The sequence below is a fragment of the Porites lutea genome, chromosome 6 (genome assembly GCF_958299795.1).
Source record: "Porites lutea chromosome 6, jaPorLute2.1, whole genome shotgun sequence".
NCBI classification, from domain to species: domain Eukaryota; kingdom Metazoa; phylum Cnidaria; class Anthozoa; order Scleractinia; family Poritidae; genus Porites; species Porites lutea.
The window spans coordinates 27,314,343-27,335,338 of NC_133206.1; the positions used below are offsets into that span (position 1 = coordinate 27,314,343).

The following is a 20,996-nucleotide window of genomic DNA, read 5'->3' on the forward strand; positions in this document are numbered from 1 at the left end:
GTAGGAAAAAACGACCTTTAGGGGTTCCCTAACTTACAAGGAGATTTATCGAATCTTTTTTTTCCCCCTTTAGATTCACTCCGGCTGGGACCGGACCACCGCCTTCCCGAGAAAAGTAGATCAGTCTATACGCAGAAAAAACCGAGAAGTTTTGTCACAAATGAAGCTCTAAGTAACTTTTTTTTATAGAAAACATCTTATGGTTACTTTAGAAAACGACCAGTATCAGTGATACTGGCGTATCGGTACGAATTCTTTTCCAAGATTATTACTGTTATCGAATTTGATTTGTAATTTTCTCTTTTTGTTTTAAAATCAGCCAAGTCTAATTTCTTTAGTTTTAAGTATTATTTTTTTGTATAAAAGGGAGCTTTGCTTTTAGCCAGAGCTAAACCTATATATTATTAATTGCAATAACAATACAAGAATACAGATCAGCGGATTACCACAAAAAGGAAAAGGGAGAGAAAGAAAAAAAAAGATACAGACTATTTACATCATAGTAAAAAAGTATTCGTCATAACTTGTATTATAAGCGATTACATGTAATAACTTTCTTATTTTCTATTGTGCTCTTCAGTTGTTTTATTATAAATTGTGTGCAACTGAGGGATATCTCATAAATTTTACAACCATATCATCATCATAAGACCTCATAATACTTTTTAATTTTGACAGGAAGAGTAGATCTAGTTGGCGTCTGAGGTTATCATTTGTAGGACGGAGGCTATTTCAGTCATATGAAAACAGATTTAAAATTTAATCTACCAGAAGTTGTATTCCACTCAGTAGTTTATGGTTGGTAAGTTACATATGCGTGGAAAAAGCTCTCTTATGCCAGCCACAATTAAAACAGAGACGTTTATGATATATTTTGTATTGCCAATGCACGGGGCGAGTTAAAAAATTTCTTTGTACGGTTCAATGTTTTCATCCTTTTGGCTGACGAAATACAAGGTATTTCGCTACCTCTCATTTGATTCCTCATTGTACCGATGACGTTTTTGCGCAATGGCTAAATTTGATTTCTGGTGCATCCCTTCAGATAAACAAACACGTGAGATGGATACAACGTTAAAAGTAAGCGTGACCAATCACAAATGCGGAATCAGTATTTCGTCTCGATTTTCGACACGGTTTTTCGGTAACTATAGCAACGGTTTCACACATTATGAGAGGATTCATCTTTTATTAGATTATATTGACCTGATCGAAATCAGGATCTGATTAATATCAGTGATCGGCTTATGATATTTTAGAGGAAAAAATAATCTTGCTAGCTGTTCTATCCAACAGATCGATGATTTTGAAACAAATTGAAATAGTTCATAATAAGTACATCAAATAATGATCCAGGTAAGGCGGGAAGCAGTTTCTTTTTGTTATGGCGCAATACGCTTTCCTCACATAGGAATATTTCATTCATTTTCACGCAGAGAATGCATAAAACTACAAAAAGGCAGTTCATGAAATAAAATCTCTTAAGCCCCAGTTTTAAAGGTGTTTTTTTGTGTTAAAAGATTTCGACCACTCATAGGAGTTCCAAGTGAACAGCCAAGAAAAGTTCACAATTTTATATGTTCCTCACATAGGATTTCTGTGTTACTTAGACTACGGCGAAATTTTGTTATAGAGAAGTTGTTTAGAAAACAAAGGCCGGCTTACTATACATGCTTCTTTGCGAAGAGTTCGTTAAATTTGATGTTTAAACCAATCAGAAGTGTGGTAGAGACAATTAAAGTAAAGTTAGATCGTTTTTGTATTCCAACGTGTTCATTGCGTTTAGTTCTCTCCTTTTCATCTGAATCATTACTTAATACTGATAGAACTAACTTGATGAAGAGAAAAGATGTCTGACTGTGTCTTTAACAGCTTGCCTGACTTCTCTGATCTTCCAACAATACAGAAGTGGGTTTAATGTTGAGTTTGATAAAAGTAAAGTGAGCGTCATGAGGTAAACCGACAAAGAAAACTCAGGTATTGCTGTCGCTAAACCAAACGGCAGATAACAAACAACCAATGTTACCTGCACCCACAGTGCACTGTACACTGCCTTTCTGTATCGAGCTAGATTCAGTGGAATCTTCATAACTTCAGTTGGTCCTTGAAAAGAGCTATCTTCGAGGCGTATTTGGCTCCGTCGTAGTACAAAGAAAATTTTCGTGTAACACAGACCTGAGATGACTACACATAGAGATATTAATATAAACATTGACCAGTCGAGTATAACAGTATCCAACAAAAAGTAGACTGCTGCGCCAAAAACAACGGATATAACCCACATAATAATTACACTTATATACGCTTTTCTCAAAGTCGCGACTTGTCTGTATCTGATGCCCAACGACAGGGCGAGAAGTCTGTCCACGCTTATTGCAGTCAAAGTGAGCAAAGACATTGAACTCAAAATGGCGCCAACGGCAAAACCTTCATAGTCTAGGTAGTAGCAAATATCCCATCTTTGTTTTACCAAAGACATCAAATAAGTAACTAGCAGAGGCTCCGCAATGATACCAACACAGAGATCAGTTATCGCTAGGTTACGAAACAGGAGTTTGGACGGCGGATAAAGTGAAGTTTCTTTGGGCAGAGCTACTAGAATCAGCGTGTTCCCCACAAATGCTGTAATGGACAAAAAAATATTGAGCGCCAAAAGAAAGATAAGTTCGCCTTGTATTTTCTCCGTAAGTTCCTCTGAGTAATACGGTTCTCCAACTGTTTTCGGACTTTCATTTGCTGTAAAATTTGTTGGTATAGTCATCTTTCTGCGATGCTACCCTGATGATGCTATCCTTATGTTCACGAACATAAATTTCTCCGACTATTAAACTGAACCGAGTTTATTTAAATTCTTACAGGGATATTGTGTATCCCCAATATTACCAATTCATCTTTTCTAGTATAGTTTTCACTGACAGAGTTACTTTTTTGATCTCTAGCAAATTTGGAAATCTTACATTACTGCAGGCTTGGGACAGTAATTTTGCAATTTAGTGCTTCATCTGAAATAAAATACCTTCGTTTATAGTTACAAGAGTTTAAATAACTCACGCTTTAATTTTCAGCGTTCTTCTTGGGAAAACAACATATGGTACTTATTATAAAAAAAACTGTATGTCAATTAATATCGATGACAATGCTAATATCCTAGAGTTTTCGTAATTGGTTTATCTGCCATGGTATATGAAAAGCGAATAGTTGATTGTTTTCTTGTCAAAATTAATTAAACTTGTTAAAATTTCATGTCTTCTTGTTCATGTTTGAAAACAGAATTTGACGATGCACTTCTTGTTTGCTACTCAACCAATTTTCATTCAAAAGCGCATGCTCGGAAATTAGTTCACTGTCATTTCACCCCAGGGACCGGTTTATCGCCTGCCAGAGAAATAATGTTTCACGCACAAAAAACCGAGTAGTTTTCTAACAATTTTTTCGAAGCCCTATTTTCATGAAATTAGTAAAAATACAGTAACACGAAAATAAAAATAAATACAACGAAAGTAATCATTTAAAGCCCCTGTCGTCTGATAAACAACTCGTTAGGGTTCCTGCCAAAGGCTAAAAGTTCTAATAGCAAGACATATTACTATTAAAGAAAGCAAGATTTATTTAATAATCTTTTAAAACATTCTTAAAATTAACGATTAGGCAAAATTGCATAATTGGAGGGAGAAAAACCGTTGCACTTTTTAGTAACGATATGCGCAAACTCCTCACGAGCAAAAAAGCTGAATGTTGTAGAGCGAGAAAAAAGGAGAAATAAGTAAATAAAATCATGAGAGAATGAGCTAGATCATTCTCTCTTGATAAAATAAAATTAAATATAATATTGCAATAAGAATGTCTTGTTTCTCTCTCTTTTATTGTCTTTCCAAATTTTATCTCTAAACTTCAATATCTTCTGTTGTAGACCGATAATTAGCAATTATTGAATAAGGCTTATGATGATGTGAAGAATCTGCCGATCGAGGAGAATATTAAAGGCCGAGGTGGATAACAGCCTCCGAGATCTGCTTAATGGCTTCACATCAAACGAAAGACAAATTCAGTACTATTAATTGTTTTATTATTCCTTCAAAATAGTTCTAAGTTCTTAACAGGCTTGCCTCCTAGTAGACTTTCTTCTAAACTTTGGCCTGTTTCTTGGCACAGTTTCGGATATAAAAAGATGTTTCTTCTTGCAGATACTGTACTTTTGAAAAATTCAATAACATCCATCGACCAATATCTTTTGCGTATTCTTGAATATATTTTGTACAGTTTTAGTCTTCGGATCTTTTAAGTTCACTCGCCTGGATACGAGGTTGATCGCTGGGATATTTACCGGGAAACGAGACTACTTGGGCAATATCCATGATGGTATTTTGCTCGGATCTTCCAGATTTGGTCAACTCCAGCTGGTTGTGAAAAATAAACTTGGGGATTTGAGCCAATCAGAAATGGGAAAATACTGAATGAATAATAATTTTGATTTTTTTTTCTTTCAGAGCTATCGAATACAAGAAATGAATTAGATCAAGCAAAAATTCAACTGGAACAAGCAAAGCAGAGAATCTTCAATCTTACCACAAAAGGAACGCAGAGACATGAAGTCCACACAAATGATTATAAAAATGACATCCATGACAAGTAAGATCTTGATATACATTGCATGTCATAAACTAAATCTATAAAAACCACAGTGTAACTTTAATGTAAGTACCTTCCACGCTGAGTGTGTTTATGTTGGAAATAATTGAATGAAACGCACGAATTTGGAAAGTAAAAACCTCAAAACTAGGTTTTCAGCATCTCTACTCTGTTTAGGTTCTGTCTTGTGAATGTCTTGCAAAGTTAATTTTTACGTAGTATGATCTACTTTGCAGAATTCAATGTTTCTAAAATTATCATTTTAATGACCAGGGATATGCAAGTACCGATGGAATACCAGGATTTTTCCAGTGACGAAAATTTGGTATCCAGTGAAGATACAATTTTTATCCTTCACATGTGAAGATATCACGGTTGTCATGGCAACTTCAGTCTCAGCCAATAGAAAAAGAGCATTACAGCATCTCGCCATCGGTGTCTACATAATAAACAGAATATTATATGCCCGCTTGTGGATACGAATTGTATCCTCTCGTGTTCAATAACTCGATATCTCACGAGTGAGCGCAGCGAACGAGTGAGATATCGAGTTGAACACTCGAAGATAAAATTCGTATCTACGCGCGGGCATGTAATATCCTCTATATGTCAGTGATCCACGAAAAAAGAATGGGTACAGGATAAAGATGCATCTGAGTGTGTGAGAAAATCGCTCCGTGTAAGGGACTCCGGATTCCGGGATCCGGCAAATCTTTGCTTGTGTAATCCGGAATCCAGGAAAATTTCGGTTGTGGAAAGTGGAATCCTGGGCTTTGGAATCCGGAAAACAGCTCAAGGAATCCGGAATCTCACTAAACATTGGAATCCGGAATCCAAGTTCCACTGACTATAAGAATATGGAATCCAGAACCAGGAATCCAGAATCCACGGTGTGGATTCCAGAATCCAAGACTGTCTTGGATTCCCTTACTTGGGGCGAGAGAAACCTAAGGGGAATATCCTGGACTAGTGCGCCGGATCACGTAGGACATTTGTAGGAAAAAATAAGTAAACCATAGGAATTGTGACTGACGGATCGTGCCCTTTATCCAACAAGGTCACCCGTTGTGGTACTGAATGGTAGACTTTGTACTTTGAAGTATTGAACTGAGAACTATAAATCGTAATGAGTGACTTATTTCCATTTTTGTTACCACTGTTTCTTCTTGGTGATCAAGTTTATTATTTTTATTATTATTGAATCATTAAATCAATATGACGATTTCCTTGGTGGCATATATACAAGGGAAGGAGTCCAACAAGTATTTACGGCAAATTACAATTGCTTTGCTACTTTAGATTTAGTGGCCACAAGCTTGTTCATCTTGATCTCGGAGGAGCGCCACCAAAACTGACCTATCTACTACAGGTAATTCCTTTTGAAAATCACCCTGCTCTCGTATACATTTACAGCCGACAGAATCATTTGCTTTATCAAATACTTCGTTTTCACTTGAGCCTTTTCATTTTGCTTTTGCCTATTTCTATATAGCCTGCCACAGATCCTGATTCTATCTTTCTTTTATGGCCCCACTAGTATTTCACATAAGACTCGGTTGGCAAATGGGGAAATCGTTATTCGCTAACAGCTCAGATCAGGATTTTAGATCATGCATGTATATCGCGGCTTAATTTGTGGAGTTCAGAGGAAATCTTTATAGTCCAAGATAAAGAATTTGGAATGTACGTCAAAAACTGCATCTGTCCTTAACACCCCATCTAAACGCAGAGGATCACTTTCAGGTCTCCAAAGAGGATGGTTTGATTTGGAGACAAGTCGAATTCACTTGTCAAAGTTTTGTTCATTACAATTAACGAGGATTCTAATTTCCAGGTTACTCGTTCTGTATTGTGGATTATCGGTTAGTTGCATGATACACTAACTAATACAAACGTTTTTTGTCATTGTTTTAGCTTCTTCCATTTTTCCGTAAATGGGGCGCCACAGGGCTCCTTATTGAGTATGCTGATACGTTTCCTTACTCTGGAGAGCTCGAGGTGATTCAAGGACCTGACGTATTTAGGTAACAACTGTTCAACTTAGAGGGCAGGTAGTTCTCCTAGGCAACGTTGATAGTAGTAGATGAATTATGCTTTAGTATCATTCGATTGAAGTATCCTTAGTATTGTGATAAAGACCCTGGTCATTGACTTTTTTCGTGATGTCATGTAGATACTAAATGAATAACTGCTAGAGCATGCTTTGTTTTATTATAATAACTATTCCAATCAATATTAGATTAAAAAAAAAAAACGAAAACAAAAACAAAGGAGTCAGAAAATGCATAAGAAAGTAATTAACGTTTCTCTAACATGGCACTGTTCATTTCTAAAACGCAGGGTACAAAAGCAAATTTGACAAACCACTTTCAAATTAGTAATCTTTCATTTTCCACTTTTTTTCCATTTAATTACTCCGCAAAATCTTTCAATCCAAACATTTTTCAAAAATTAAAGGAAATCATGCAACATTAATAAGGTGGGTGCTTTACAATATAAAAAACTGGAACCTGTAAGCGATAGCCCAGCAAATAATCACTTACGATCTTCTTCACTTCCCCTTCATTATGCCTTTCATTCCTTCTTCTTAGCACCTCCTTAATGACAATGTTTTTTTTTTTTTATCGTTACCTAGCCAAGACGAAGTTTTGTTCTTGATTAAAGAAGCACGGCGGAACGATCTTATCGTTATACCACTTGTACAGACATTCGGCCATCTCGAGGTATTTTAGTTTCTTACAGATCTCCTTCAGTACCCATTAGCTTCTAAGGGCATCCGATTCTTTAATTTGGGATTGGACTAAATATGGCACTCCTCTGCACTATATATTTGTAAATACTTTCATTTTTTAATGGAAATTGTTTTTACTCTAAAAATGATTTCGCCTACGTGAGGCAAATAATCTATGAAATATAGATCTAATTGCATTTATTTACGTTTTTTTTCTTCCTCAGTTTGTTTTAAAGCACGAAAAATTTGCCCACCTTCGTGAGACAGCCAAATACACAAACTCAATATGCCCCAACAATCCAGGTAGGAGATGAGAGATTAAACAACTCAACTAGCAGAGATAGGTTAAACTACTTTTCATTCTCAGGTACCAACTTATATCTCTACCAATAACAGCGTTCTTTCCGGTCAGACAGAGGTATATTGGTCTGTGTAGAAGACATGGTTTTGGAGGGGAAGGGGGGCGGGGGAGGTGTGAAGAGTGAGTAGAGGACAGAAAGAATACTATTTCTAATTGAAAAGTGATAATTTACTTTCTGTAGTATTCTTAGGTCATTTCGTGTGTCTCTTATACATACAGCTAAGATATGTAAACTCCGAGTTATACGCCCAAGTTGTTTAGATTCAGGCGAGCATTCTAAAGAGCATTTTCATTTGATCAATGGCGTTAGAGCAACAAAGTGTTTTGATGACTACCTCACAGGTTTTCGAAACAGTCACTGTCAACAACATTCCTATTCTGGACTTCGTTCACCGTACTGGGACGATTATGCTTAACCTACTTATGAAATGACTCCAGGGCCGGCTCACTAACCTTTCACAGTTAAACACTTTTCTTTCAGAGGCACTGGAATTGGTAAAGGAAATGATTAATCAGGTGGCAGAACTTCATACGGGAATCCAGTGGTTTCACGTGGGAGCTGATGAGGTTGGTAATGAGCCATGTGAACCACACATGTCTTTGTTTGTTTTTTACAAATAGAGGTAGGAGTAATTGTTTTATTATTCGTTCAAAATAATTCCTAGTTTAAAAACAAGCTAAAACATGCTTACCATCGATGTTAAGTTCATCTTCGATAGTGCCTGTTTATCGGCAGGTTTAGGAGATAAAGGGTTGTTCAGTTCTGCAAATATTCTCCAAACAGCAGATGTCGTCCGTCGAGTTGTCTTCTTGCTGTTCTTGTTATGTTTTTAGCCACTGATAAGTGGGCTATTTCTTTCTCGTGAAACGAGTGAAATGTTCCGCCATTTTGTATTCACTACCATTTCAACAAGACAACCTCGTCCCCAGGTCTTCGCAAAATCTTCCAAATTTGGTCGACAGTTAAAGGTGGTTATGATGAATTATACGTGGGATTTTAGCCTATCAGAAACAGAGAAATATTTTGAATGAATAATAATGACCTTTCTTCGTCCATCCAAATGCAGCTAACAATTCTAGAAATGTATTTTTTTTTTATCTTTTCCTAAAAATTAGATACGTATTTTAAACCAGGAAAAAGCATCGGACAGACAAAATTTTTGGACGCAGAATTCAGTCATTCAGTTGTCAAAACTCACCCGACAATTTTTTTAGAGGGCTACTAGTTTATTAGTTTTATTAGTATTTTTTGTCACCCACTCTAAATAAAGTTCTTACCTTACCGTCTAACTGCCTGACACTTCAAGCTCTAACTGTTGAATTCTCTGTCTGAAAGTGTGTTTAGATTATTTTTTGGGATTTGTCTTTCATTGCAAGGGGAGAGTTCCCTGGCTATTTCAACCGTACATTAAATTGATAACCGCACGCTCTCTTTCCTGATTTGACTACACCACAGGTGTGGAACCTAAAGACTTGTCGCGCGTGCTTGGTAGATAACAGAAACAAAAGCATGATATTTTTGCATCACATGGTTCCAGTTCTACAACATGTGAGAAATAAGGGTTTCACACCAATCTTGTGGGATGACATGATGCGAGAGTGGACAATAGACTTCCTTAAAGGTTTGCTCTCTTTATTTTTTAACTCCTCAATGATTACAAATGCAGAAAGTCGTTTATTATGGTACAATTACCAGCGGTTTCGCCTTGGTTCCCATACGTAAATGTTACGTGCTTATTAATATGTGATCTAAATAAAAATCTCTTTAGAGATTTCAAATCAAAAGAGTTGCTGTTTGACCTCTTTTTCCTTAAGGTACGACTAAACGGGCAACGAAAACGCGCAACCTGTCACGTTGCAAAACGATTTGATCAGCGATGTTACGCGTTTTACCACCCACAAACCAAACCTGTCTTGCAACAAATCAGGCTGTTGCAGGTTGTGAGAAGTTGTTGCAGAAACTAGAGAGTAGCTGAATTTTTTGCAACAAAATCTGTGTAGGTTGCACGTTTTGAAATAAGTGACGTAACTGATCCGGATCCGTGTATTGTGTGACCCCCGCTTAATTTTATCCAATCATAAGTCAGTATTCACACGCAATTCAATTTGCAACAACCTGATTTGTAGGAAGACAGGTTTGAACGTGGGTGGTAAAACTCGTTTTGCAGCAATGTTGCACAACAAGTTGCATGTTTATTTTTTCCGCCTTACCTTGTCTTTAAGCGTACTCCGTATTAAGCAATGCTCAGTTGCATTGCAAATCATGGTACTAAGTCAAAGTCCTTTTTGCGATCTGTAATAGTAGTATTCTTTTGTGTCATGTATTGCAGTGGTCGGCAGGTTAGCAGAGCCAATGATTTGGTATTACAGGACCGACCTTAGAAGCCATTTTCCCAAAGGTAAATTCGCCAATACAAACTTCGTTCGCCGTAGAAACAAAACTAACTTTTTGATCCTGTTCTTGGGAGAGAGGAATGACTTGATTTCCATTCAGGACTGTGACCATGCACCTACGTCACTAGCGGTTTTTCGCTCTGATTTTCTTGATAAACGATATTTTGTCGGAGCATAGCAGAACAGACCTCTTGCTTCAGCTTGTATGTTTTATTATGTAGGTCATGTGATAATACTCTAGAGGACTTTTTCTTTCAAACTTCGTCTTATTCACATGTACATAATTTAGTCAATTTAAAGTCTAACAAAATATAGGGGCAAACTCCTCTGACACTACCATTGGAAAAACAATAGGTATCGGTTAAATCGATACGGAAGCGAAGGGGTGGAGGTATGGTGTGCTGGAAAAATTAGTTGTGACCTTTGTCTATTTTAAATTCTAATTGATCCACAGAAATGTATCAACGATACTTTGAAGCGTTTCCTAAAATGTGGACTGCGAGTGCGTTTAAAGGTATAAGATTTTAATTTATCACTGATTTTTCATTTAAATCGAAGAAATTGTTAGTGGTACCACTAAGACACGGACATCCTAACTTACTTATATAACATCATGATATCATCATCATCATCATCATCATCATCATCATCATCGTCATGGTAGCTGGAACACAGTACAGGTCATCCTCCTTGTTAATATATATTTATTGTTTAGGTGCCACTGGGCCAAGTAGTGACTATGTATCCATATCAAAACACGTCTCAAACAACCTGCAGTGGGTGGATATAATGTCAAAGATTTCTAAGACGAATGAAGTGTTAGGAATCGCATTAACAGGCTGGAGCAGGCGAGTGTCATTTGTACTCTAACTTACATTTAAAGCTTAACCTAACCACAGATTGTCATTCATCAGAACGTCAATTTTACATATGCTATATCTGGCCCCTTTTTAGAATAAAAAGGCTTCTACGAAGTATATTTGCCATTTGTTGTGACTCACTGGTTTCATAGGGTTTCTAAAGCTGGAGATATCGACACGGGAATCGCTTGTGTTGTGGCCGAGAAGCACGTACCTCTCTTCACACCAAAATTGGGTCCAATTTTGCTTAGGATGTTTTGACAAGCCCACACTAAGCCCTTGTTGGACTTATGTTGGTTTTGATGCCTTCATTTCATTGTAGATACGATCATTATGGTACACTATGTGAGCTGTTACCAGCAGGAATACCATCACTTGTTTTCTGTTTAAAGGCTGTGGACGAAGGTACGTTCTCCCCTGTTCAGAAGATGGTCGTTTCAGTAATTCTTGGAAGTATTAATATTAAGTACATGGGGCAAATTAAGGGCGGTACCTCACAGTTATACTGATTCTCCTTTGAGCCTCCTCAGCATATGCTAGTTTCAGTGCAGTTATCGAGAAGAGTCTATGGCTTAGTCAAATATGAAAGGACGGTTAATCAAAGACGGCAACCTAGCGTTAACGCATGAAAGCGCATCTTGTTAGCATCTATAGTAGAACCCTGGTAGCTCGCACTCTGAAGGGAAAAGAAAAGCAATTCGAGTTAACTGGGAGTTCGAGTCATCGGGGTAAATTTTAGTGAAATTTTGATCAAGGAAAAAGAAAGTTCGAGTTAGCGGGGAATTCGGGTTATCCGAGTTCGAGTAATCGAGGTTCTATTGTATTTCCTTTTTAATCACACTTTGCCACTGCATCCCGTGATCCCATATTCACGTCCAGAGTGAGCACAATCACTTTAGAGACTTGGTTTCCGAAGGTCTGTTCTCGAATCTGATATTATGGTGAATGGATTTTGTTCTTAAAGGAAGTAAAAAAAATAAGATTGACTGATTGATTGATTAAGAGACATAATGGACATACATATAAATTGCAAGCTCGTCCATACCGCCCGCCAATAGGTCGAGATTTTATAAAACGCATTTAGAAAAGTATTGATTACTATTGAGGGCACCAAACCAACCTTGTTTGAGCCACTCTTGCCTTCCATTGCAATACAGAGTGGATTGTCATAGACCACCCTCAAATAGTTCTGTTTCACACAAAAACTGTGGTGCGTGTTTTGTAAAGAACTGACTAGTAATTTTTTTACACTCTTCTCTCAAGGTCAAATGAATGAAGCCTTACGCATAGCAATTTCCAAGGAACTTGGTTTCAGTAACAGAATTAATCTGGACGGAACTGAATATTACGAGTAAGAATGTTTACTTCTGATAAAAGTTTGTTGCATTACCATCCAGGTACTGTTACGCTAACGTCTATAATTGGTGTCCATCGTCGAATGACCGAGAAAGATAAACGTTTCTCATTTCCTTCTTATAGTTTCACATAATCAGTTCCCAGTTGCCAAAATCGAATGCATTCGATTCTCACCCCTTTCCTCTATTCAAAGTTGCCACTGCAAGTTTTGAAGATAATCTTTGATTCTTGGCAATTTTAAAAACGGACAATTGGGGCATAAATTATGCTAGGACTAAAGATAAACGACATTTATGTTTTTTGGCGCAATGAGCTACAGTGTCTCAATGTTGTTATGTAAATAGTTCTAGCTATAACTCGTGCGTATACATATCCTGCAGTGAAAAGAGAACATATGGGGACTTTCCAGGTCATGAGATCTACGAGCTCATTTTAAAGCTAAAGGACATCCATCATGCGTTGGGGCTAGTCCACAGCACGTGAGTATAGATGAGTTCTCTTTACTGAATGACGACTCAATTTGGACAGAAGTGAAAGGAAATGAAGTGCTTGTAAAATTTCGAATGGACTGTAGCATCAATACAATGGTACTGTGCTGAGGAGTCCTGACACTGTGTAAAGTTATATACGTAATGAAAGCTAATCATAATCATCATCATCATCATCATCGTTATTATTATGTTTTATCCACTAGAAGGAAGTCAAAGTTAAAAGAAGTAAATAGAAACAAAAGCTCTATTCAGTAGTTAAGTAATGCTAAATTACCACGTACTTCACTGGCATTACAATGCAATATACGACAGGTGGAATTCATTACAGGCTGAGGCGACAAAATATGTTAAATTCAGTACGCTTCGAGAATATCTGCGCACGTAAAACAGTCTTAAGGATAACTGTTAAGTAATACGATGCAAATAGTAAGTAAGTATAATAAAGTTAATACATAGAGGATATTACATGGCCACTTGGAGATACGAAATTTCTCTTTTTGTGTTGAAAAAATATTTCACTCGTTCGCTGCGCTCACTAGTGAAATATTTTACAACACTCGAATAATTGTATTATTATTATATTAATGCTAAGCTAAGCGCCCCTCACCATGATAGGTCGACACGTTTCTCAATCTCACGTGCTTCGTGCTTTTTCGTGTTTATGATATGTTAACAGGTATTATGCAATTGAAAACCAACCATAATTCGTACAAATATATTTTTTTATTTCTTAAATTATTAACTTTAATTTTTAAAAGTTTTTAAATTTTTAACTTTCTTTGTAGTGAAAAGGGGTGGATGTTGAAACGGCAGCTAGAAGAACACTCTCTCAGTTATTTTCGATTGCGTTTTGCACGCATGAAAAGTATGCAGTAAGTATTGTTCACTCCCTTACCAGAGCAACACAGTGGAGATACTTGATTTCTTGTGCAGGAATCTCATTAATTTGCGCAGGAATATGTTAACACCGATGATGCCATGAATAGGCATCCAGTTAGTGTAAAGATGATGTCATGTTCTGTTTTGATGTAGTAGCTAGAATAACCAGTTTGTTTGCGCATGAATATAAACGTCGATGATGTCATGAATATGGGCATCCCAATAAGACAAGGGTGTTCTGTTTTCAAGTTGTGGCTAGAATAACCGCTTGGACAGGTTTAAAATTATTTTTAGATCAACGATCTCAAAATTTTGGATTGGCTGATTGAGTTCAGGAACGGTGTTTAGCGGCTACCTGTAAATCAGAATGCAGTTTGCTTAGTTGTCAAGCGCAAACCCAGTTGTGTCTAGAATGGATGCCTCAAAATCAGATGGTCATCTTTACTCAAAATACATGACAGGAGTCTTATCACTTAGTAAATAAGGGAAGAAAGAAAACGGAAGAAAGCAGTTGGTACGTAGTATCCGCATCATTTGATGTGTAATCCACATCTGTTTCCTCTAGAACATCAAGGGCTGACTGCCGGCACTGGTTAATTTTAACGTACTTTAACTGGCATTTATAATTACATTACTGAAAGCTAAGCGTTTTCAAAAGAGTGCTTTACCCTAGTCACTGTACTTCGGTTCTAAACCCTGTCTTCAACCCTTTTCCTTGCACAACTGTCTCTTACTCTTATCTCCCCACTTTTGTCAAAAATGTACCCAATAAATCGGCATAAATTGTTCTCTTCGAAGAGTATAGCGTTGTGGAATAAACATAAGCTGTCCAACCTGATTTTAAGGTATTTATTTTGGTCACGACCAAACCATCACCGAACCACTAATTAATGATACTTCCGTGTAATAAGGGGTTTAACTGGTGCTTACTATACTACTTATCAACGATCACATACTTAATATTATTATTTTTTCCTTTCAGGGCCGCTACTTCATACGCAGAATTAAGAGATGAAGCGCAGGCTTTACTGTCACAACTTTACAGCAATACCACAGTCACAGAATGGCTTAAAGATAAGATAGATGACAGAATAACAGACGCTCAGTTTCAAATCAGTAGAATAGAAAGTGTTGAAAGCATGTTCGAATTCGAATCAAGATAACACCGACATGTCATAGCCTTTATCTTCTTGGACCATTATACGTTTCTGGGAATCTGCCCACCTACCCTACCCCCTAAACCGATATTTTGCCCAAAGTGAGAAGTAAGTGTTAATGTTGGCTTAAGGGAGGGGTAGGTGGGCAGCTTCCGAGAAACGTATCTATCCTTTTTTAGGTCTTATCATGAGTCTGCCGTGCAGGCATTTTCTTAAGAATGTGGCGGGTGGTTGGGGTTTATGAGTCTCTATTAACTCTTCCCAGGCTTCAGCAGCTCTAAAAATCAAAGGTAACGACTGCATGCTGGACGCACTGAATACCTGCTCTCCCCTCTCCCTCCACCTCCCCCCAAAAACTACGGCTACCTCTTCAAATGAATTTTCCATTTCTTGATCAATGCTTGATAATCGAATGATCTGGAAAAGTTAGAATTATTTCGTGTAGAAAACAATTCACCTACTGAATGTTTGCTATCTGTTTCGTCTATAGGACGTAGATATCTTCCCTGAAACTACATAACTTCTACCTTCCAAACTAATTAAGACTGTTAAAACACTTTTTTCATCAGAAAGTACGCGAAGTTCCAAGTTCTGCGCCCATTAGCTGTGCATGCTTACTACCTGAAAACCGAAACACTGAAGTACCTCAGAATATCCTACACACTTCGGAACACTCGCCACCGATTTCTGCTCAGACAAGAAAATATATCTTGAAAATTTTGAGCATGAGTCTCAGAACGTTAAACAATATTTATTCATTTCCATTGCTGTCTAGTCATTACTTGAGCCTTGCATTTGCTGTGAATAATTCTTTTTACATGTGGAAGTTACACATTTTGCAGCGAAGATACCGACGTTCTTTGGACCACTTCGTGGCTACTTAATTTGCGTTGTTTTTTTCTTGCGGTTTGCTTTTTGTTTTATATTTCAAAGACCTTAGTCGCTAATACCAATTTTAAGAATTTTTATCATTACCGTCATCAACACTAAGATAATGGTTAGCAAAGATTCCCGAGTGTATCGTCAACAGCTTTCTATACTTCTGTGATATTCTAGTGATAAAGCAACGAGTTTAACGAAGACTCAAATAAATCCTCAGCGGCGCACAGATTAGTCTTCTCTGGAGGTCTAGTTCTAATAGAGAGAAGTCGTTACGTCACGTTGCCATGGTTTCAAAATTTCTGGATGACAACAAATCGAAAACGTCTCTTAAAAAGTGAACTAGTACTGTTACAAACTTCATCGCTGTTATTAACTTTCTTTAAATTTGTCAAATGTTGGAGAAATTGTCTGGGGCTCAATCCGGAAAGACCGTATCTAAGAAAAAAAAAATTTCTTCACCTGCTCCATAAGGTGGGCAGGTGCAATTAGTCCCTGACGCACCCGTGCAATGACTGCTCAGAAATGTTCAAAAAAGCGTGAGGCACGTGCAGAGTTGTTGTTTTGCTAACGTAAACCTATTGCTTTTTTCTTTCTCGTTGCCGTCGTCTTCGTCGTTTCTTATGCTCCCTCTTGTTGTGATCCAGAAATTTTGATTCCATGGTAACGTGACGTCACACTTCTCCTCTCTATTTTCCAACCACAGGTGATTCAAACGTGCTGTGCGAGGTGGGAGTCTGAGATTACTTAAGATATTAAACAATGGAGACGGTTTTGTATTGAATATTCCCCAACCGAAATTTGCGATTATTTTGGCGATACTTAATGACCTGTCACTTGAATAGTACAATAAAGTTTGAAATAGAGAGTTCTCATACCTCTTGAAGTCGTTTTTGTCTGCTTTTGATGTTATTATTGATGTTTTCGTTGTCACGCTACGTCACTACCTCCTTGCAAAAAAATAGTAAATTTCGGTCAAGCTTTATCCACGATACAAAAATCCATTCCATTTCTTGATTCCCAACTCGAACAGTAAGACCATTAAGGTGATGTTACACAGGACGTTTCGCAACGACGATTTTTAGCGCAACACTGCGTTTCAATGTTGGACCAACGTTGCAACTATTCGAAACAATGTCTTAACAATGTTGTAATACTGTATTGCACTAAAAATGGTCGTGGTAAATCGTCCCGTGTAACATTACCTTTAAGACCTTTCACATTACAAAGAAAATACATGTAGCTGTACTAGGGAAAAGAAAGATCAATTTTACTCTTCGCAGGTTTTATTTGGCAGTAGTTGTTTGTAAAAATAGTAAATTGATCGCGGGTTGGCTACTTGTAATTTTACCCACCTGTTTCCAGGTTTTCCGAGTTATTACGGTGTTGTTTCCAAGTGTTCTGGGAGTGTTCCGAAGTGTTACGAAGTGCTACGAAGTGTTCCGAGAGCTTACGGTGTGATCTTGGTTGGAAAGTAAATGGAACGCGACTTTCTGGGTCGTTCCAGCGGAAAATTTGCGGGAGTAATGGAATATCTCAAGAGGTAGTCCTGTTTTTCCGGACGGAATGTTCCAAACGATTCCATTTTCAGGTTTTCGCGTCCGTTTTTCGGTAAATGGAACTGATCTGTACAAATGGCTAAGCCGATTCCGGGACGAAATTACCAGCCCTGAATTCTGTTTACCATTTGCACACACCGTGAACCGACCGGATTGCCGTTGAAAATGGTAGACAACCCTTGTCATCTATGGGTTGGTTTTCACTTGTGACGGAGTCTGAGTTGGAGTCGTAATCAGAAGCTTAAAGAGCTTATGATCTAGCAACGTTCCGATTCCCCTTACGACTCCGTCGCTTACGTTCTGCTTATGATTTAGTGAAAACCAGATTGTCGGAGTCGGAAGCAGAAGCGGGAGAACTACACCAATCACAATTCGCGGGAACGTGCATTGTGATTGGTTTATCCTTTCGCTTCTGCTTCCGACTCTGATAATCTGGTTTTCACTAGATCATAAGCGGAACGCAAGCGACGGAGTCGTAAGGGGAGTCGGGAGAAATGGAAACGTTCTGATTCTTCTGACTCCGATTCCGTCGCGCTTGTGACTCCGCTTACGACTCCGATTTTTTATTTTCACTAGGTCATAAGCGCTCTTACGATTCCGCTTACCACTCCGACTCGAATATTTTTTCTTAACCAAGTCAGTGTCGCGAAAAAGTTTTAATTAGTAATTGAACAACATAAGACCAAATTGTACTGTTCAGTACCTTACTTTGCAAGTTGTCCTAATAAGTAATTATTGAAGTTAGAAATTACTTTTTAAAATTTCATTGACAGTGTAAAGGGATTTCAAATATCACTCACGGCTAAGCAGTTAAATAAAAGGCTGGCATGAATTTTGAATTAAAATTTTCAAAGAAAACATATCAGTTTCGGCACCTTTCCTTATGACATAGGCCAAATTCTGGAAAATAGTTTAAAATAAAGTTACTTATCGAAATACACAGTCCCAATTTTTAATAACTTAAGTAAATATAACTGAAAGGTTTAATTGCAGCCTCTTGATGCTTCAGCCTACGACGTGAACAGTTTCTTAGTGCTGAGTAGTGGATAAGCTATAAACCAGGTCTCAGTTGTTGACATTGTTAATAGGGCTATCCTACACTGGATAACGCAATTGGTTTCCTAAATACTTATCCGTTTGAACAACTAAGGCCAGAGCCATAATCTAATTTACACGACTCTGTAATTAAGTTTCAATTTAATCTATTAAATAAATCAACGAATCAACTAATGACGAAGGCGTTTTTCCGCATTCTTAAACAATAGTTATTAATAGCAATCGGGTTACAGACAAGTTTGTTCCTGCACCTACACCTATCCCGTAGTCCACGACCGTTGGGCCGCCACTGACATAGCAACCCTTTCCCTCCATTTGATTTTGTTTTCAGCTTCTCTTACGGCCTTGCAAAACTTCAACCTTGTCCACTAAGGGTTCGTTCGTTCCAACTTCACGCAAACTATTAAAAAGTAAGCTGAATTACTTCGCTTCTTTACATATTCTCTTTGCTTTGTTGAAGCCACTTTAAAGTTCGAACCAAAATGCCTTCAAAAATTTATGCTAAGACCAGCAAACTTTACATGAGCGTTAGTAACATGTTATTTTGCGGGAAAAAACTACTTACAATAGCATATTTTTACTGCAATACATCCTAAATTTAGCTCTTGTCCGACAGTTATTTTAAGAGACATTTTTCCAGTGATAGCTTATCATAGCTGGAAAAATCAATAATCAATAATGCCTCTAGACCGGCCATATTCTGAACATGTAATTTCTTGAAAAGACATGGATCCTTTGGCAATATCGAATATCGTTCCGTCAGGGAGAGGGGTACCTTCACTTTGCACCAACTGGATCTTACACAGCTGCAGAATACACTCCTCTTACCCACACCATTGGCCCATTCATGCATTAAAAAAGGAAAACACAACCACTAAAACTAACAGTGACAGCATTCTTGATGTTTTTCGCAGAAGGCAAAGACTATTAATTCTTTTTGTTGTAGGCACGTAATTTAAAAAGCATTACCTTTGAACCTATTGCAGAGGAATTGGCTAATGCCCCGTGGCAGGTTGGAGAAATTTTCAATGATATTGATGATAGAGTTGATTACTGGAATGGATAAATAAGTTATGTGGTCGACGCTCATGCTCCACTGAGGAAGAAAAGAGTACGGGAAATCGATGTACCATACATGACATTAGAATGGAAAAATGCCATGCAAAAAACAAAACCGCTGAAAATTACGAGTTCAAGACGAAGTACAGAAATTTAGCCACAAAGGAGCGCAGGAAGGCAATCAAAGAGTTTTGGATGAAGAAAACAGATGACTTAAAGCAAAAATCATGGGAATTTTTCAAGACATTTCGACCGTTTCTTGGCAAGTCTAAAGGGAGTAACACTATCAGCTTAGAAACTGAAGAAAACTCTGTTGAAACTGATGAGAGCATTATTTCTAACAAGTTTGCTCACTAGTTTACTAATATAGCCTTCACCATTGGGGGAAATCATGTACTTGACCTCAGCGAAGAAGATCACAAAAATCACACTAGCATAAATGCCATAAGAAAGGAACAACTGGATATCGACTTTAAATTTCAGCCAATCACAGAGCATGATGTTAATGAGGAGCTTGCGAGTATAAGCACTGAAAAGTCTCCAGGATGGGACTCAGCTATACCACCAATAATATTTAAAGAAATTCCACACGCCATATCACCATCTCTGCAGTCCATATTTAACCAATGCGTTGAAGACTGTAGTTGGCCTACTTAATGGAAAATTGGTGAATGGACACCTGTATTCAAGAAGGGAGACAATTAATCCAAAACTACCGTCCGATTACAGTCCTCCCACTAACTGGCAAGATATTTGAACATCTACAATGTAAACAGATAACGGCAAGCTACGATCATATCATGTACTCTAAAATGACAGCTTATAGAAAAAAACACAGCTGTGAGACTGCATTAATTAGCTTGGTGGAAAATTTGGAGACTAGCCTTGGATAACAAATAGAAAGCACTTTTGGTTATCAATGGACATGTCTAAGGCCTTTGACTCAGTTCTTGCCTCATTAACTGTGGCCAAACTTGGCGCTTACGGTTTTAATGACAAATCTTTGCAATTAATGCGTTCATATTTTAAAGACCGGCTCAACAGGGTGAAAGTTGGCAAAGCTACGAGTGACTGGAATGTGATGAAACGTGGATGCCCTCAAGGATCCTCCTTTGGTCCAACACTGTGGATCTTGTAACAAAATGATCTATCGTATCACATAAATGAGACTGCAAATATAAATATGTATGCTGATGACCAACAGATGTATATAGTTGGCAGCGATATGTCCATTATGTGTACTAATATGGAAAAGGAAGGAAACTCTGCCCCTAAATGGTATAAGGACAACTATTTACTGTCCAACCCAGAAAAACTTAACGCCATAGGGCGTAATGAAACAACGTAATGAAACTGAACAGATTAACATCAAGATCGGTGATCAAGCGATTAAGACAACAGATAATATCAAGCTACTGGGTGTGAACTTCGACGAGAATCTAATTTTTAGCCAACATATTAGCGAATTATGCAAAAAGGCCAGTCAAAGGGTGGGCGTTCTCGCCAGGTTAAGAAACTTAATTACTACAGAGGCTAAACTATTACTTTATAAAACTGCTATCATGCCATATCTCACCTACTGTCA

General features: G+C 37.7%; 1 protein-coding gene across 1 annotated transcript; it reads left to right on the forward strand.

Moving 5' to 3' along the window:
* Nucleotides 1-1,011: 1,011 nt before the first annotated feature.
* Nucleotides 1,012-14,925, forward strand: LOC140942099 (hexosaminidase D-like). Its single transcript, XM_073391077.1, has 16 exons — nucleotides 1,012-1,111; nucleotides 4,488-4,629; nucleotides 5,929-5,998; nucleotides 6,544-6,653; nucleotides 7,265-7,352; nucleotides 7,585-7,663; nucleotides 8,203-8,288; nucleotides 9,178-9,343; nucleotides 10,052-10,120; nucleotides 10,570-10,629; nucleotides 10,831-10,963; nucleotides 11,298-11,380; nucleotides 12,239-12,326; nucleotides 12,712-12,810; nucleotides 13,608-13,694; nucleotides 14,684-14,925. Exons 1-16 carry the CDS (start codon nucleotides 1,012-1,014, stop codon nucleotides 14,862-14,864), a joined length of 1,641 nt encoding a protein of 546 aa, XP_073247178.1. The 3' UTR covers nucleotides 14,865-14,925.
* Nucleotides 14,926-20,996: the final 6,071 nt, after the last annotated feature.